This window comes from Caloenas nicobarica, chromosome 2 (assembly GCF_036013445.1).
Source record: "Caloenas nicobarica isolate bCalNic1 chromosome 2, bCalNic1.hap1, whole genome shotgun sequence".
NCBI classification, from domain to species: domain Eukaryota; kingdom Metazoa; phylum Chordata; class Aves; order Columbiformes; family Columbidae; genus Caloenas; species Caloenas nicobarica.
Genome location: NC_088246.1, coordinates 153,279,362 through 153,296,801, shown reverse-complemented (window position 1 = coordinate 153,296,801; position 17,440 = coordinate 153,279,362). Strand labels below are relative to the sequence as shown.

General features: G+C 43.2%; 1 protein-coding gene across 5 annotated transcripts in view; it reads left to right on the top strand.

Annotated features, from left to right (window-relative positions):
• The window catches only part of MTSS1 (MTSS I-BAR domain containing 1), a 127,122-nt gene that overhangs the window by 87,390 nt on the left and 22,292 nt on the right, over positions 1-17,440 (top strand). For all 5 annotated transcript variants that reach the window (XM_065627515.1, XM_065627513.1, XM_065627514.1 and 2 more), the window contains exons 4-6: positions 5,968-6,052; positions 7,301-7,392; positions 9,118-9,192. In XM_065627515.1, the coding sequence (XP_065483587.1) occupies positions 5,968-6,052; positions 7,301-7,392; positions 9,118-9,192 (252 nt within the window). The remainder of the gene's footprint in view (positions 1-5,967; positions 6,053-7,300; positions 7,393-9,117; positions 9,193-17,440) is intronic.

The window sequence follows — 17,440 nt, the reverse complement described above, 5'->3', positions numbered from 1 at the left end:
CGTGGAAGCTGTTGACACCCTGAAATGTAAAGTTTTACCATAGCTCCATTTTCAGGTTTCTGTTCTAGTGGCAATGCTTACAACCCCTGTGCTGGTCACTTTTAGGCAAAAGCCTCCCTTTTTTCCGTGTCTGCTACATTTTCCCTGGCACTGAGCCCATCACCCTTGAGTTTCACGACGGCATCCGCATAAACAGTTTTGCAAGATCACGGTCCATGCCCTGTGTAATCAGTGATGGAAACTGCTTGCTCTTCTATCAGCATGAGTTTGGATAAGGGTTGAGTAATGACCATTAACTTAAAATGTCCCACTGTTAGTCATCCTGTTGTAGTCTCTGTGTTCAGAGCTGGATTTAATAATCTGGCCTCTGTTCTGCTCCTGCTTTAATCTTTGCTCGAAAATGGAAGCCACTTCCGATATCTTTGAAATTACTAAAGTATTACTCCCATTTTTCATCATTCTCTCCCTTTTGGGAAAGAAGGAGGTGGCTGGCACATTTGGACTCTGCCCTTGAAGATAAAGATGAGCTCGTTAATAAGTCGGAGCCTTAAAGGCGCTTCCCGAAAGGCCGTCGTCTTCTGAGCCTTCTGGGCTTGCTCAGCAGTGAAGTGGGAGGAGGAAAATAAGAGGTTGATTGTAGTGGGTTGTTCGGAGTATACAGAGGCCATGCAGTTGTACAGCTGCACGTTTCATCAAATAATCATTTCCTTGATATATGATCATTATTAAGTACAAACATAATGATGCCAATAAAACAATTGAGTCTCTTTCCTACAATCTCTCCCTGTTGTCTCTCTGCAATGTTGAATGACAAGCAAGCGTCGAAAGAAAATCATTTGTGCCTTTATAGTGGACTCATTGTAGTGTCGTGATCCACAGGCTTTCATTTAATTATCTTGTGTGAAAAGGGGTTTTGGTGTTACACAGGCTTAGGCAGGAACAGGGAGAAGCAGGGAAGGTGAGAGCAAAAACACATTTTGCCTTGCAGAGTTGCCTTTTACTTACGAGAAATAAGGCTGATGTTATCACCCACTTTCTAATCAAATTTGACAGGAGCATTTTGTTAAGCCACTTTCTCTGAGTGGGAATTTTGATGAATACAGCTCTCATCTCTGGTTTTGAAGTATTACTTTACACTGTTCCCAAGCATTGTTTGCCTTAATGGATGAATTATTGTAGTGTGTCAGAGAAGAGGATAATTCACAGCCTCATTTTATAAACTGAGAGCCCAAGGCACAGTAGTTGAACTTGCATAGCTGCAGAGCAGTGGATGGAGCCCAGGTTACCCACCCAACATACACTGGGTTTGATGAAAAGTTTGCTGATGTGCCCAGAGTATTCATAGAATCATAGGATGTCCTGAGTTGGAAGGGACCCACAAGGATCATAGAGTCCAACTCCTGTCCTTGCATATGACAACCCCAAAATTCAACAAAATTTGTTGTCCAACCACTTCTTGAACATTGTCAGGCTTGGGGCCGTGACACCTCCCTGGGGAGCCTGTTCCAGTGCTCCAGCACCCTCTGGGTGAAGAACCTTCTCCTAACGTCCAACCTAAACCTGCCCTGGCGCATCTTCCTGCCATTCCCTCGGGTGTTGTCCTTGGTCACGAAAGAAAAGAAGTATTTCTCTCCAGGAAATTATAGCTCCTGCAAAATGTCATGACTTTTTGCCAGGGACCTGCTTCTAAGTGAAGTGGAGACAGGCAATGCTTTCAACGTACTCCTGACATGCTGCTTTTCAGATGCTTTTTGCCACCATGTCTGTGGCTTGATGGCACCGAAAAAGGAGTCATATCTCTGCTTGGTCTTCTGCCCGCCTGGCTCATGGCTCTGTTCTTGAGTAAGTGGGCAATTGGTCACTTATGGAGCTGGTCTTTTTGAAAAGATAGACTGTAAATTAATTTGGAAGCTGAAGCAGGTTTTATATGACTGTGGCATAGCCCAGTGCAATAAACTTCTTACCAGATTTTGAGTACTCACCTGCATAGCCCATACCAGGACCTGCACACACATTAATGGTGCTTTTGTAAGGTCCATCTCTGTTTGCCGAGCATGTGCGTTGGCCACCCACTCCTCTGTGAGTAAACTACTACTGTAACATGGAACGCTAAGTCATATAAAGCGTATGTTACTCTTGTTCACTAAGGCTGTCTGGCTGAGATTGGGTAAAAGAAACAAATCCAAACTACCATCCCTTGTTATTTTTGGACATTTTCAAACCACTGCAGTAGTACAAAAGAGTTCCCTTCTGCCAGGTTGTGTAGCCAGCTGATCCCAGCCCTTTGGAAACAGGAGCATCAGTGCAGTTCTGGTGGGAACCAGCCCTCGCAGAAACCTGCTGGCAGTTGAGATAAACTCTTGTACCACACATGTTCCTGGAAGGACTGTGGAACGCATTGGGAATGGCCGTGGTGCTCCAACTCAGTAAATCAAGGGGTGGCGACAGGCCTGTATTTAATTTTTTTTGCCTTCTCAGGAAGCATTTTGATTCTTCACAGATGATATAGTTGGGAACAAGGAAGTAAAGCTCTGTTTAACTCTGGTGCTGTTGAAGTACTTAATACATTGAGGAGGAGCGGTGGCATTCAGGCGTGGGAGGAGATGGGCTGGTACCGTCCTTCCTTCAGTCTGGTGGCGGATTTTTAACAAGGGATTGCTGAGGCACCCCCAAAACACAAACTGTTTAGGCATATCCAAGAAGGTGATCCTTTCCAAAATGCTGCTGCTGTTTCAGCATCCAGAAAGCCTGCAGGAGGTGTATCCATACCTCTGTGGGCTGTCTCACCTGGCTGGGTACGTAGGGACACTTGGACATGGTTCTTGCCTCTGCTAATCAAGTGGGTGCCAAATCTAAAAAGCCCCTTGTCTCTTGCAAAGCTTCTCAGTCCTGCATTTAATTACACACCAGTAACATGAGCTTTTAAATGGGAATTGGAAATGCATAATGACTTTATTGTAGCAGCGTGGGTTGAATGGAGACGGGTTCCCCTTTGCTGGGGCAGCAGCTGGTGGCCACAGCAGCTCCTCGGGGTGCTGCCACCTGCCCCGCCTTGGCTCACCGTGTGTCCCTGAGCCACCGGGCACAGGCTTTGGTGGCAGCGGGGCCTGCGAGGTGGCTGTGAGGAATGAAAGCCAAGCTCACTCCTGCCTGTGTCCAGTGGCATCATAAGGCTTGTGGCAAGAGGCTGTGGGGAGCTCTTCAAATGGTTGTATAGCCAGAGGAGCAGAGGACGGCTGGGAAGAACGTATAGGGGACATGCATTTGCTGCAATCCTGACGTTGATATTTCGTGGCACTGTGGAAATCTCCTTTTTGAGGTCGTTTAACTTGGTTTATTCTGAATTCAGTTTATTGTAAACTCAGTTTATTTATCAATAAATTCAGTTTATTGATGGTAACAAGTTATTTTGCAGAGGAACAGGAATCCTTTCTTGTCGTAGCAATTCGGAGCGATCGTGTTCCCCAGCACTTCATTTTTAGGCAGGTTAAGTTTATAATTTAGGTGGTGTTTGGAGGGGATTAACGCTTTCTAAGGAGGGCTGCACAGGACCTTCGCAGTGAATGGTTGGCAAGAGCTGCTGCTTCGGGAGTTCAAACCCCCTCACAGATCCTTGCCGGCACTGCCTGACCCCTGGGCATGGGCTGTTAAAGTGGAACCTCCCCACAGCCCCCCGGGTCCGCGCTGACCGAGCGGGGTGCTGGCTCCCCCCTCCCAAACTGCCCAGCACTGCCTCTCATTCCCCTGCCCAGGCAGGCTCCTAAACCAGTCTTCTGCCCCACCTTTTTTCCACAGGGGGCATTCAAAACTTCTCAGAACCATTTTTTTATTCCCTTTTCCTTTGCTTTGTTGGAGTAGTCTTTATTCACAGAATAAATACTTCCATGCTCTTGTAAACACTTGTAGATAACATGAAGTTTCAAAAAGTGGGAAGAACCAGTAACCCCCCCTCATCCCAAACCAGTTTGGTTTGCCTTTTTTTTTCTGTGGAATAACCTTTTTATCCCAGGCTTTATTTTGTTGTGTTTTTTAAAGAAGCACAGCTACCAGTGTATAGACCTGACTTTGTATAGCTGTTTCGCTGACCTTTCCCATCCATCTGTGCTATGTGTTGGGGGGATATATTTATACTTTGGTTATTGGGATTTCAGTTAGAATTTTGTTAGCTTGCAATTTAATATTAATAGTAACTGACCCTTGTTTCCTAGTCTCCAAAACACATGGTGCTTTATTTCCTATTTATTGTTGTGAAACGACTCTTCCTTTTTTCATATAATGGGCTTAGGAAAGCAGCATCGCTTAACCATTGACACTCGTTAGTATTCCAGTATTTCAGTGAGTTTTCAACCTGAAAACCCCCCTTTTGCTTAAACTCAATTGGGAATTGCTTTGCCGATGGTGGCGAAAGTTTTTGGTTCATTTCTCCATCTCTGCAGTTGAAATTATGTCACATGAGGCTCTGAGTTATTTTATTTGGCAGCTGCTCCAGAGAAAAATGCCCATGTTTTGGGACAGAGATCCACTTTTTGTTGTGGACATTGTCCTCTTCTTCCAGTTGCTTTCTCTCCCGTATGCTTTTCCCCATCTTCTCTATCGCTTTTCGAGTCACCAGAGTCTCTCATAGCTCGTGCCAGTGCAGCATTGCCCGCAGTGATGGGTCTGGATCCAGCCTGGAGTCCGTATGATTTTCCCAGCCACCCAGCGAGGCTGCAGCTCTTCAGTGTTACCAAATAATATTATTTCAAAAGCTCCTTATAAAAACATGAGTAATTGGGCAAGTGACAAAGGACTTTCTGTTTATCTTTTTGAACAATGGAAAATACCAAATAGCCACAATTTGTTCCAGTTATTTAGTGTCTTTGTTCTAGAGCCATATCGTGGGCACAGGATTTAATTCTGCAAGAATGCAGGAAGATGATGACTTGTTTTCATGCTTAAAAAATAAATAAAATTATTAAAATTTTCAATTTTCTTTACTAGGGAAATATTTTTTTACTTGCACAACACCCTTTTAAAGCCTAAGGAAGATATTTTACTGTATATTACAAGTTTAAGGTCATTTTAATAATCAAACGGGACTTTTCAATAGATGCTGATGTCTTCACTATTCCAGTGGAAAAGCTTTGTACAAAGGTTAATGTTTGTACCCTGAAAATAGTAGATTTGTTTTGCAAATAGGAACTAAGCAATTATCAATACTAACACTAACCAAAACAAAATTATATTGAAATTTAATAGGCTGAGCAAAGTTGATAACGCTGATTAAAGTGGGAAATGGAGGAATGCGTGCTTTTAAAAGGGAAAAATTCCGGGGAGCAACGCTTGCAAAAAATGACTCTTGCTGTCATGCAGTTGTCAGAAACGGAATGAGGGTCTAGAGCAAATGGTGCCACCTTCTGGCAACGTGATGAAAAATATCTGTGTGATGTGAGATGGCAAGTACCTGTGGTCCACTGGTGGGGTCAGTGATGTGTGAGGCAATATGTAGGATTAGCTACATATTCTGGAGGAGCAAAATCTTTTTGAGGCATTGAGTCTAAGGAATCGAGATATGGGAAAATTGGATCGAATCCCCTAGATTTATTTCCAAAATGTGGAAATAAACTATCTGTAGATGCCCACTCATTTGCCAGCTTTGCTTCTTGTCTTTTGGCATCTCAAGCCCTTCTCTTTTACCCTTCTGTCACGGAGTTGGGCCCCATGGCACATGAAGCTGCTGGGAAGAACTGGTTTTTAATTGTGTTTAGTTGTTCAGTTCTGGTCTTTGGATGAACAAGAATTAATGTTCCCAAGGTGGTAGATATCCCTGAGGTCTGCCCAGTTAACAGCCCGGTCGATTCTACAGTTACTGTGAATCTATTTTCTAGTTCTTCTGGAAGACTTGACACCCACCTTATGGTTGGCACGTCTACACCACAGGCAGGAATCTCATCAGGGGTCTCACCTGCCTCGTGTTTTGTTTTTCAGGTGGTACCAGAGAGATCGGGTCTGCTCTCACCAGGATGTGTATGAGGCACAGAAGCATAGAGTCCAAACTCCGGCAGTTCTCAAGGTGAGCACCTCTGTACCTGGCCCAGAGCTCAAGGTTCTTCTTTCATTTCCTACTGGAAACACCTAAAACTGTTCACCAGCATTGGCTTCTGAGCTGATCTCTGACCATGTCACTGAGAGCAGCGCTTGGTTTCTCCCTCATAGGTGTTGTGAACACACAGGATTTCACTGTGTGTTCTGGGGACGGGGCCTGTCACCTCAAATCACCCTTAAGCTGCAAATTCCCACTGTTAGTTCCTGTTGCTCGGTGCTGAGCAGATGGTTGCTGATATGACCGACCTGTCCTTGTTTTGGGACTTTGAGCTTTGTCACTAAATTTTAAAGTAGCAGCAAGTTTTGTGCTGCTTCCTCAGCTTACTGGGGAGCCCAAATACCTCGTGGCCAGGAGACAATCTTTCCACAAACAAGTATGGAAAAGGCAAAATCTCTTATCCCTTTTTGCAGTTAAACTGTTGAGGTAATGGGAGAGGGTTAAGTCACATGTAAGCTGGGCTATACATAAACAAGCTGCTTCTGTAGTAAGTAGTAGTTTGCACGTATGCCTTTTTTAACCAGACTTAAAAGTTATACTTGACCTGAGGTGAACCAAAATAATGCTTTACCATTTTCCTGAAGACCTGGTATGCCTTTTCCCTTTTAAAATAAAGATATTATTGAAATTGGCTGCGAGAAGACAACTTTAGTGTCTAGTTACACCAGAGTTAGCTGTTTAAATGATTCGATCCCAATCTCATTAATTAGTGGAGCATTACTAGTGCTGTATGACGGACTCCACTTGTGAGCGGTGAGGCACATCCATGCGCAGGATGTTGTCCGCTGGTACGATTGCTCTGTCTTCTTGTGCATATACATGTGTTATTTAAGTTCATAATCTTCATGGCTGCATGAACCTTTCCAGTCTCCAGAGTATCCATTTAAACTGCTCTTTGTGTGACAGATGAGTAGGATCTAACTGTTTATATTGGCCCTGTTTTAGGTCACTCCTCTGGTTTATACTCTGTTCTTCACTATCCTGAAGTTCTGTGCAGTAATTCTGGTTATCTTGTGATGTGGATTTGTTTCTTTGATCCAGTCTTTTCCTTTGCTTTCTCCAGCATAAACATTTTTATGTTCTGATACTTACATTGTGACACTGGTAGCTGTCACAGCAAAAAGTAAAAATAACTCCAATATTGACCTTGGCTCTCTATATAAGAATAGGGGCATCTGCAGGATTTGATTGCTCTTTGTGTTTTTTCAACAAAATTAGTGCTTTAATTGACTGTCTGATAAACCCACTTCAAGAACAGATGGAAGAGTGGAAGAAAGTGGCCAATCAACTGGATAAAGACCATGCAAAAGGTAGTTACAGAGGAAGAATTCTTTAATAGGAGTAAGATTGTAATATCAGCTTTTCTTCCTCTTTGCTTGTTTGTACTGGGGAACTGAATGACGCGCTTAAATATGTATAGCAACTTTTCTCTTCTAAAACACTCCTCTCCCAAAGTGCCTAACAAATTTTTAACTCTTGAATATGCCTTTTGAAGGTTTAGTTTGCAGGACCTCAAGGGATGGGTTGTTTTTCTAGACTGGTAAGCAGTGACAAGTTTTAACTGTCTTAGCCCACTCTCACTTGTACGACCTGCAATAGTGCTGAGGATTGGAGTTGCCGCATCTATCCCTGCAAAGCCTCGGAGGGTAGTTAAAAGCTAACTGTACCATCATGTTATGCCTCAGATATAGCATCCTCTAGAGAATGCACAGCCCTGTAAAACATTCAGCATCGTTATTTTATACCTGATGCAATACAGAAATGTGCACCTGGGGAACAGGAACGCTGTGTCGTTGGACATGGGATGCTCAGAGCTGCAGTGCTGGTGGCAGCTCCAGAGCCTTTCCTGGGGGAATGAGCAGAAGGCAGCAAAGTCTTGCACAGCAAGAGCATGTTAGTAGATGGCTTTGGCTTTGCAAAATTTGTACTGGAGATGATGGCCCTCTAGCACGGGTTACAGTTCACCGCTGACCCTTGAAACTTGAAGACTTTTGCTATGCCTGAAAGAAGCAGCATCACCATAATTTATTTTGAGGAGGGCGAGAACTGGTGGGAAGGAGCATGCTTGGCCTCCAAAAGAGGATTTGCTTCCTTCCCCACTATTACTGCGGTCAAATAGAAGCAGCTCCATCAGCAGCTCTTGAAAAAATTTCCACCTTGTGCTGTGTAGAGTGTTGAGCAGGTAGTGCAGGAGGGAGGAATCACCTGGGTCCCTGCAGGTAGGGGTGGCCCTGGCCAAAGTGGCAGCGAGATTTAGGGTTTAGTGGGTAGACTTGGCTGTTGGGGGTGCACTTGGCCCCGGTACAGTTCCTGTGCCCATCACCAGCCTGCTTCTGTTTTTCCATCTCTAGAAGAGAAATAGCATTGACCTCCTTTGTTGAAGTGTATGTGTATATGTATATACATGCCTTTTATATCTTTTTTTTAAAGTATCACTTTTCATATCTGGTACCTTTAGTGTGCCTGGACTAGAGGTGGAATATTTTGTTCCGGGATTTTAATTCTCCCAGGATTTGCAGCTCATCTGAAAATGAGGGCAACTGCAGTGTGCTCCACTTCATGAGCAAGAGCTGGCAATGTGACCCTTTCTTGGGCGAAGTTCTAGCACCCTCTCCCTCTGCCTGATTCTCATGCTGGAGAGGGATCGCAGAATATTGTCTGCCTTGCCATTTTTGGATACTTGTTTTTGAAAACAGATGTTTCGAGAAACCTGTCATCTCTGTTTTCCATTCCTCAGAGTGGATGAGTCTCTGAAATGAAAAGCACTCTAATTTTGTACTGTGTTCTCAGTTGTTATTTCTGTAAAGGCACTGTTTATTTGGGAAAGATTTTGGTATGTGAATGTGCTCACACCCTAAAATGTTATATTAAGCCAAATGTATAGGCACTACAAAATGCGAGTTTTAAGTTGCTTTGATTGCTAGTAGCTGTCCTCTTAAAATTGTAGTCTAATGTCTTTAAACATAGCCTCTTCTGTGAAAAACATTCATTCTGGCATTGAGTGTGTTGATAATAGAGACTGTGTGTTTTTTTAGAATACAAAAAAGCCCGCCAAGAGATAAAAAAGAAATCGTCTGACACACTGAAGCTACAGAAAAAAGCAAAGAAAGGTAACTTGCTTCATACTTTAACAGTTGAAAACCTTTTGTGCTGTGCTCATTGACAAAGATTGAACAGCAATAGGACTTTCTGTTGTAATAATTCAGTCCCCTGTAATATATTCCTGGTACGTACTTGAACACCAGGGTGCAATTACTATGTGTCATTTAAATCATATTCTGAAGCTGCCATCTAATATTCTTATACAAAAGCCTTAAAACTGTTTGTACAAAGTCAATCATGTTTTAAAATAGAGTGCTTTCTGCTAACTTATTCCTGTTAGGAACATTGACAGTGCAACATGACTTGTACAGATACCTGTAACATTTTCTGGAATCTTTTGGAATAATATAAAAAAGCCATTATGTAAATGTTCTGTAACTATTAACATTTCTCCTAGTTCTCCCTTTCTACCACCTTTCTTCTTTTTTTTTTTAACAGCCTGTAATCTTCTAAACCTTATATTATTCCTCAGAGTGTGAGAAGGTGGCATGGGTTGTTGTCAGGAGGAGGGCACTTGGCAACCATAGAAAACTAAAGATGAGTAAGAAAAGAAAGGGAGCTCTCCACAAAGACAATCTGTCTTCTTTAGCAGCCGAATCTCGTGCTCCTGTTGCACTCCCACCACCATCTTGTCACAGGAGTTTCATCATCGTGTTAATGGAAACGTGCATCACTGATAGCTGCAGCATGGCCATCACTAAGGGTTTTACTTGGCCAAGTGCAAACCCCACCAGGCTCTGGAAAAATGCGACAGAGCTTCTACAGAAGCAGATTTTTGGGTTCCCTTTCCTGGCACTGGGCTCTTCCCAGCCGGGTAGGACATGTGCTTTGAGCAGCTCTTCGCCCGCAGGTTGCAGCTTGTCCTTCCTGCCTAAAAACTGTGAGCCAGGGACAAGCAAAATAAATTCTGGGATGGGGAGTTTCTTAACTTTTTAAATTGTCTAAGTGTTATCCAGAAGAGGCAAGCTGTCTCGAACTGTCCTTTCTAATAGTGAGTCAATAATTACGCTGATAGAAAGCCACATGACTGCAAAACTGCTCCTGACTTGTAGCTGACTTTAGATGAGGGATGAGAGAGGGGGAGATGGAGGCCAGCAAGAGGGAGCTTAGCTCAGGAGGCTCCCTGTGTGTCTGTGGACAAGTTTGGTGTTTTAAACCAGAACAGTCGTCTTTAGGGGGATATGATTATGCAGTAAGATTTTTGGGTGATGCGTAAACGTGTTTCTCATTTTGTGTGATGAGTTGTCTGACTTCAGACCAACAGCCTGAGTGAGTCTGTGACATTCCTTCCATTTCTTTTCCTTTCTGCCCACCCCCGGCTTTTCTTGTCTCATTACTTCTTGTCCCTGTGTGATACAACCTCTCAATGCATGGTAGCTGAGAGCCAAGAAAAGCATGTCTGTGATCTGGGAAGAAGAAACCATTTTTTCAACCTCTTTATGAATTGACAGCTATCTGGCTCCATCTCCCTTTTATCTGGCTTCTAAGCATTGAGTAAATTAATCTGCAGTCTTGGAGGAGGAGACAGCGTTTTCTGTAAGGTGGGAAGAGGAGAGAGAAGCACTTAAAGCCCTCTGGAAAAAAAAAAAACAACACCACACTGTTCTCGTACTGCAGATGCCACCATAGGTGTCTGTCAGCACTGGTTAAAGCAAGTGGACTTTCTCCTTGGATTTTCTGGGTTCCTGTCTCTCTCCCCAAATGTGTGCCATGTCTAGTGACAAGGGTCAGCACACTGGTGTCTTGTCCTCCTTCAGGATTAAATATCTTTGAGCAGGGAGTGGAACAGGCATAATTTTGCTATAATTTTTTATAGCAGCCATGCTGTGATTGAACGGGGTGTTTTGTTTGGTTGGTTGTTTTTGGTTTTGTTTTATTGGGGTTTTTGTTTGTTTGGTTGGTTTTTAATTTTAATGTCATTCCCTTGCTTAATTTTGTTGTTATGACATGCTTTTGGAGTTGTTAATGAACCTGCTATATTTCTGTGCTGTCCCCCTTGGAACTCCTGTCACACAAGTGGTGTTTGGATCCAGAGCACAAACTCAGTGAGACTGAGTCTGAGGTGGGGTTAAAGCTGCTCACAGAGGGACGCACATGGGGAAGGTGGAAGCAATGAAGACTCCCAGGTAGCCGGTACAGGGGCAGGGAGGAGCTGCAATATTTTTGAGGAGCTGGGAGTTGTTCTCAAGGCCCCTGGGGAGGAGAGACGCAGTTCGGTGTTGCATCTCACAGGGCTGTGAGGAGTGCCCAAAGCCACTGGCCCAGGGGGTTCCCAGCACGAGTGGGTGGAAGGTGGGAAGAACTGCACCCTGTCTTCTTGCAAGTTACCTACAGAGCTTAAACATGGAAGGAAAAGAAGTAGCAGATGCTTTTCCCCCTTTTTGTTGCCTACCTTGAAGGAGTAATGCGTTGGTCTGAGTGCAATGTCAAATGTCGTTATGAAAACTTTTTTGTATGTACCCATCTTGATAGATCTGCTCAATGTGCTACGTGGTGAAGTATGTTGCTCTTGCTATTGCTGAGGGATAAAAAAAATAAAGAAGGGGTTTCTTTTTAAAAAGATAAAGCTGCAGAAGGGATTGTGGTTTAGGTCACAAATGAGGTTTGAACTATGGGCAAGGAAACTCTTGGGTGAAACTGTCCTGGCAGGCACGTGGCCGAGTGCATGTACAGCTTCCTGTGTCTTCAGCTCTCCTGTTTCCCTGGCTTACTTTTTTTGTTCTGTTCTTCCTCAAGTAGGACCTATCCCTTTGATTTTTCTGTGAAGTTACTGACTCACCTATGGGAGCTCTAAACCCACCAATTCGTACCTTTCCTAGTGCTTGTCAGAATATTTTTGAATTAACCTTACGATCATCTGTGGGCAAGTGAGAATAGTTGTTGAATTCTGGATTTGCCTAAATACTGTGCATGCTACTAAAAACGTCCTTCAAGCTTTTTTTCTGCTGTGACGGCATGGAAAAGTGGTTTTCCTCTGCTTTGGGCAGCTTCAGATCCAGGAACTCAAATATAACCCTCCGCTTTTCTCGTTTATGTCGTGGCTGCCCAGGCTCCCTCTCATAGCCCATGGCTGCATCATGAACAGCAGCTCCTGGCTCCTCGCCCGCATCTCCAGGCTGTTTGGGAGGGAGCGATGGGCCTGTCCTGGCAGGAGTGCCGCAGGTTGGACACCCCACATGAGCACCACTTAAATTTGAGAAGAAACTTCTTCTCAGTCAGGGTGACGGAACACTGGAACAGGCTGCCCAGGGAGGTTGTGGATTCTCCTTCTCTGGAGACATTCAGAACCTGCCTGGACGCCTTCCTGTGTAACCTCACCTGGGTGTTCCTGCTCTGGCAGGGGGATTGGACTGGATGATCTTTTGAGGTCCCTTCCAATCCCTAACTTTCTCTGATTCTGTGATTCTGTGATATCGGGAGGTTTGCCTGTTCTCTGGCTTGTGCATGGGCTGCTTGTCCTGGTTCCATGGGGCCAAGTTGAAAGTTCAGGCCAAGTGTTTAAAATCATTTATTACGTTTGCAGAGGAGGTTTGTTAATTGCAATAAAGGCGTTTCCAAAGCTTGAAGCGACAGGGAAAACACCAAGCTTTCCAAACAAAACAAAAAGGTGTTAGGGCTCCTTTTTGGAAGTTTGCTAGAGTCTGTCTGGTAAAATGACAAGTCTGTGTAAATGAAGGTCATGCACTTTGAAAAACCCTACGGGGCTAATTTTCATTCTTTTTGTTGTCTTTGGCTATTAAAAAAAAAAAGTCTACATATCTGTATTCTAAACAGTATCCCGGTGCACCTCCCAGATCCATGCAGTCCCTGGGGGTGTGATGGTGATCCTCAAGGTGAATCCTTGTCCTTATGCCCTTGGTGTCCACCCCAACATTGAAACCTAGCTCTTGTCTGAACAGATTAAGCAACGTAGTGCATAGACCTGCACACGTCTTCTAAATTGCTCTTTGTTTTCAGACAAACATTGGACATCAAAAGTCAGCCCAGCTAACCTGAGTCAGCAGGATAATTATGCATATGTTTAAAATAAATTCCATGTTTAGGTTTCTGCTGAGTCAAGGCCTCATCAGTGTATCCATAGCTGCTAGAAGCTGTTGATGTTATATTGAATTCAGAGGAGAGACAGCAGCTGTTGCTCTGCATGTAACCATTTTGAAAAGTTAACAAAATGCATGATTCTTAGCTTAAAGCATCAAGGGACAAACTTAAGATATAACTGAATGTCTATGAAAAATCTGGAGTGCATGTTGGCTTTATTTTCTGTATCTCAGCTTGGCTATTAATGATTACCTGGACAAATTTCCCTTCTGCCTCTAACTTGACTGGTAGGTTTCATTTTCAGGTTCTTCATGTGGCACCCTGTGTGAGGTTTGAGGAAAATGTTTAAATCCAAGCAGATTTGTGAAAAGGAGTTACATGTAACGCTCACAATGATACAACGTGTTAGTGTGAAAACTGAGTTTTATCTCTAAGCCATTTGTAGAAGTTTCTGCAGAGTGCCCTTAACATTCAGTACATTTCATCTTGTGTCCCATCAACGTTGAGTATCCCAACTCACAAACTCTGCTTTTGAGTATGCAGCAGTTTTGGAAAGTATTTTGATGAAGTTGAGAGAGTAGAACATGATTATTAATTTACTGTAATAACTGCCAAAAGTGCTTTTTCTTCCCTTCCTCCCAGTCAGCAAAGATGACCTGTTTGTGGTTTAGAGCCTTTGCAGCTGTTTTTGTGTAACACTCTGGTCTTCGAAACTGTAATATCGTTATACTCCTCTCCAGGATGATTACATAAACCCTGTGACTCTGAACTGAAAAACATGAAGCTCTTCGGTGTAGTTATAACTGGGGAACGTCTCAGTTCTTAAAGCAAATGTTGACCTTCTCATTCAAGTGCCTCACACTTTTTGTATATGTGGCCCTTGCTCTGGGGAGGGAGGACCCCTGGGCAGACCTGGCTCTGTTGGGGACAGCCTGATCCCCTCAACTGATCACGGGTGGGGTGTCAGCTGAAGTGAGAGCCAGGGCTTGCTGTGGAGTCAGTGTGATACAGCTCAGGAGGGAAGCTGATGAGCAAATATTCTTCTCTGTTGCAGGGAAAAACTCCTGCATGGGTGAGGCCATGGTGCCTGTGGTGATTTTGGGGTTTTTTTTTTTCTTTTTTTTTTTTTTTTTCCCCTGCAAACTTACAATGTAAACTCCACTTTATAAAAGCTCAGCGAAGACATATTGCAAAGTCACTGACCGGAGGTATTTCTTTGATTTATTTTCATTCCTTGAGTTTTGAATGCCTCTTTGATAGTTGCCCTCTTTTTTGGCAGCAAGCCAGGTTTATTGCAAAACCTTATTTATAAAGTTTTTTAATTAAGATACACATATCATGGTTAATCTTTTTGATGTTCTTCCGCATTGCATCAGCAATTAGTTTTTCATTTAATTAACAATCTATTAATGTAATTGCAGTAGAGAGCATCAAAAAGCGCTGTGGTTTCCAACTCAGCACCCGCCTGGAGTTCACAGATTCCCGAGTTCCCTCTCCCCCGCGAGGGGATGAGCTTTGTGCCCCTTTCTCAGCGTGACCAGAGTCCGACAATTGTCTGTGTTGTGCATTTTCTCTGAAGCACAGGTTAACATGTTCTCACGTAGGAATCTGCAAGCTAAACAAAGTTCCTAAACTGGTTTAAGTCTCTCAAAATAAAACTATATGGTAAATAACCCAGAGTTTAATTTGCAACAGCTCATCAGGAAGCAAAGCTAATGCGTTTATCAGCAGTGGAAGAAGTGAAAATAATCTAGTCCAGACTGCTCACTCTCTTGTCTTGGCACTGATGATAATGTCTAAACTCTAGGAATGCTGGAATACCAGTTTGACTTTTTTTATTTTCCTTTCTGTGTCAATTTTGTGTCCTGCAATTTCTCACCATGCGCACCTGCCTGACAGCTGAGGCTCTGGGTAAGTCTGTGCCATGCTGTAACCCTGGTGGCTGGTTTATTGTAGCCCTTGCTGTGGCCTCTTTATGGTGTCTGGTCTCCACTAACTGCCTAGACTTTAATTTCTAATGAAACTAAAATATTGCCTAATCTTAATGAACAAACCATCTTTTGATTTCTTTTCTTTTGGCATCTAATTGAAATACTGTAAAAGAAGAAAATCAGTATTGTAGATAAACCTCTGATTTATTTTAGAAAGGGATTAACATGGACTGATAAATCATTTCACAGTTGGGAGGGAAATTAAATGAAATAGACACGTCATCAAGGTGATGTTCAAATAATTGAATATCTTATTGTTAATATGACTTTTAAAGTCTAGAGCTTAAGTCCTTAGTGTTGTTATTTGTAAACCTGTGATCAAAGTCCCCCTTTTTTCTGAAAATCGCATGCACCTTTCTTAACCGATAGATACGAAATCACTACGTTTAACTTCATACTGGGGAAGGGGTGGAAATCAGCATCACAGTTTTCTCCTGCTGCCTGATCACATCTCTAATCTGTTTGAATTAGAGTACTGTTTCGGTTGTATTGCAAATTTAAAGTAGGTGCCTTAAGATCTTCCTGTGAATGAAATGCAGTGTTTCTGAATTTGAAAGAAATAATTGTAACCTCCACTTGTAGGCGTAATGATGCAGGTGTTGCCTTTGGAGAAGCCTGGGTTGATTAGATCGGGAGACTCTTAACCCAGGTGCCTCGGCTGGACTCCTGGAGCTGGGCACGGTGGTGCATGCTGCTTGTCCCCTTGTTTGAAACCACACTTTATGTTTTTCCTGGTTTGTAATTCAGTCTGGAAGTTTCCTTTGGTAACTTGGAACTTTTATTTTAAGGGCCGACTTAGCGTTTTTGAACATTAGCAGCTGATTCAGGTCTCCAGCAGCCACCAGAAAGACAGAGATTTGGTTGCTGAAGGAGTCTGAAGTTAACCCCAGCAATGAGGTTTTCCACCTTTCCATAAATGGAGGCAGAATTATTCCATTCTCAGCTTAGATCCATGTTAGTTTATTTGTTGGCTTGACTGTGCAGGACTTAAACGGGTTGCTTATCCTGGCAGCTGAAGCAGGCGTGCTCTTGTGAAAAAAGGTGATTTGGGAATGGATGACTTGAGCCTGCTTTGGTTTGTACAGGTGTACTCAGCATTGTTTCATACAGTGTAAATTCTGTCACTCTAAAGTGTCCATCTTGAATATTTGAGTTCTGTGCAGATGCCTGAAAACTGAGAGAGAGCACTATTTAAGTGAGAATGTGGAAAATAATAATTTCACCAGTATTCTCTGCATTACTTTGTCAATAACAGCATTAACTTTAACAGTCAGACTTACACTGAGAGCATTGTTCTCCTTTGCTGTTGCTGACAGCTTTGCTAGTTTGTTTTATAATATATAGGCATGAAATTAGGTTGAAAAATAGATTTACCTTTTTTCTTCTCCCTAATACGTTTCCGTTACTAAAGTACTTTTTGACCAATGGTTAAGATGCTGCATGAGGCTTTCAGCTGAGATTCACACAGAACACTGTAAAACTGAGGTTTTAATGCATGTCCTTTAAAGCTCTCGCACGTCATGCTCATGATGTGAAGCACCTACTCTGAAGGTAACATTTTGAGACTGTTTGTGGATTAGTGATGGATTCATGCTAATATCGATGAGAAGCAGCTCAGCTCTCTGCAGTTCATTAGCTATTATTTGCCCGTGTCAAGCTGCAAGCCTCAGGGCTGCAGGAGCATGGTGCTGCTGAAGAAGTCAATCCACAGCTTCTAGTCCTTCATTTCTTCTTTTCTTTGCAACACCAGAGCTCCACTTTCAGCAAGGCTGGATTTGAATTTCTCCTTGGTTTTCAGGTTGTTGGCTCGTTCTCCTGAGTGCAACCGGACACGCTCTGCAGAACCATCCCTACATCATGTTTGTGTCTGGCTGGTTCCAGACCAGAGACCTGTGGCTACATTTGCTGGTTTTTACTATTTCTAACGCTGATTGCTTTGGTGGGTCATTCAAACCTGTCTGCAACCGGATTAGGAATGTCCTTCCACGGGCACTTTTACAGCTGCTCCATGATGAGACTGTTCTGGAACTATTTTCTGTCATTATGATAGGTGTGTTCATTTGGAAATGCTTCCGAGCGGGTAAGCTTAAAGGCCAGAGAATACGGGCTGGAGAAAATAATCAGTTGCTGATGTTCCTTATGAAAGTGTGCCTCATGTCCACAGCAAAAATAGTGCAACCAGTTGTCAGGGATGCCACAGACAAGTGACCTTCCCCTCATAAATTCA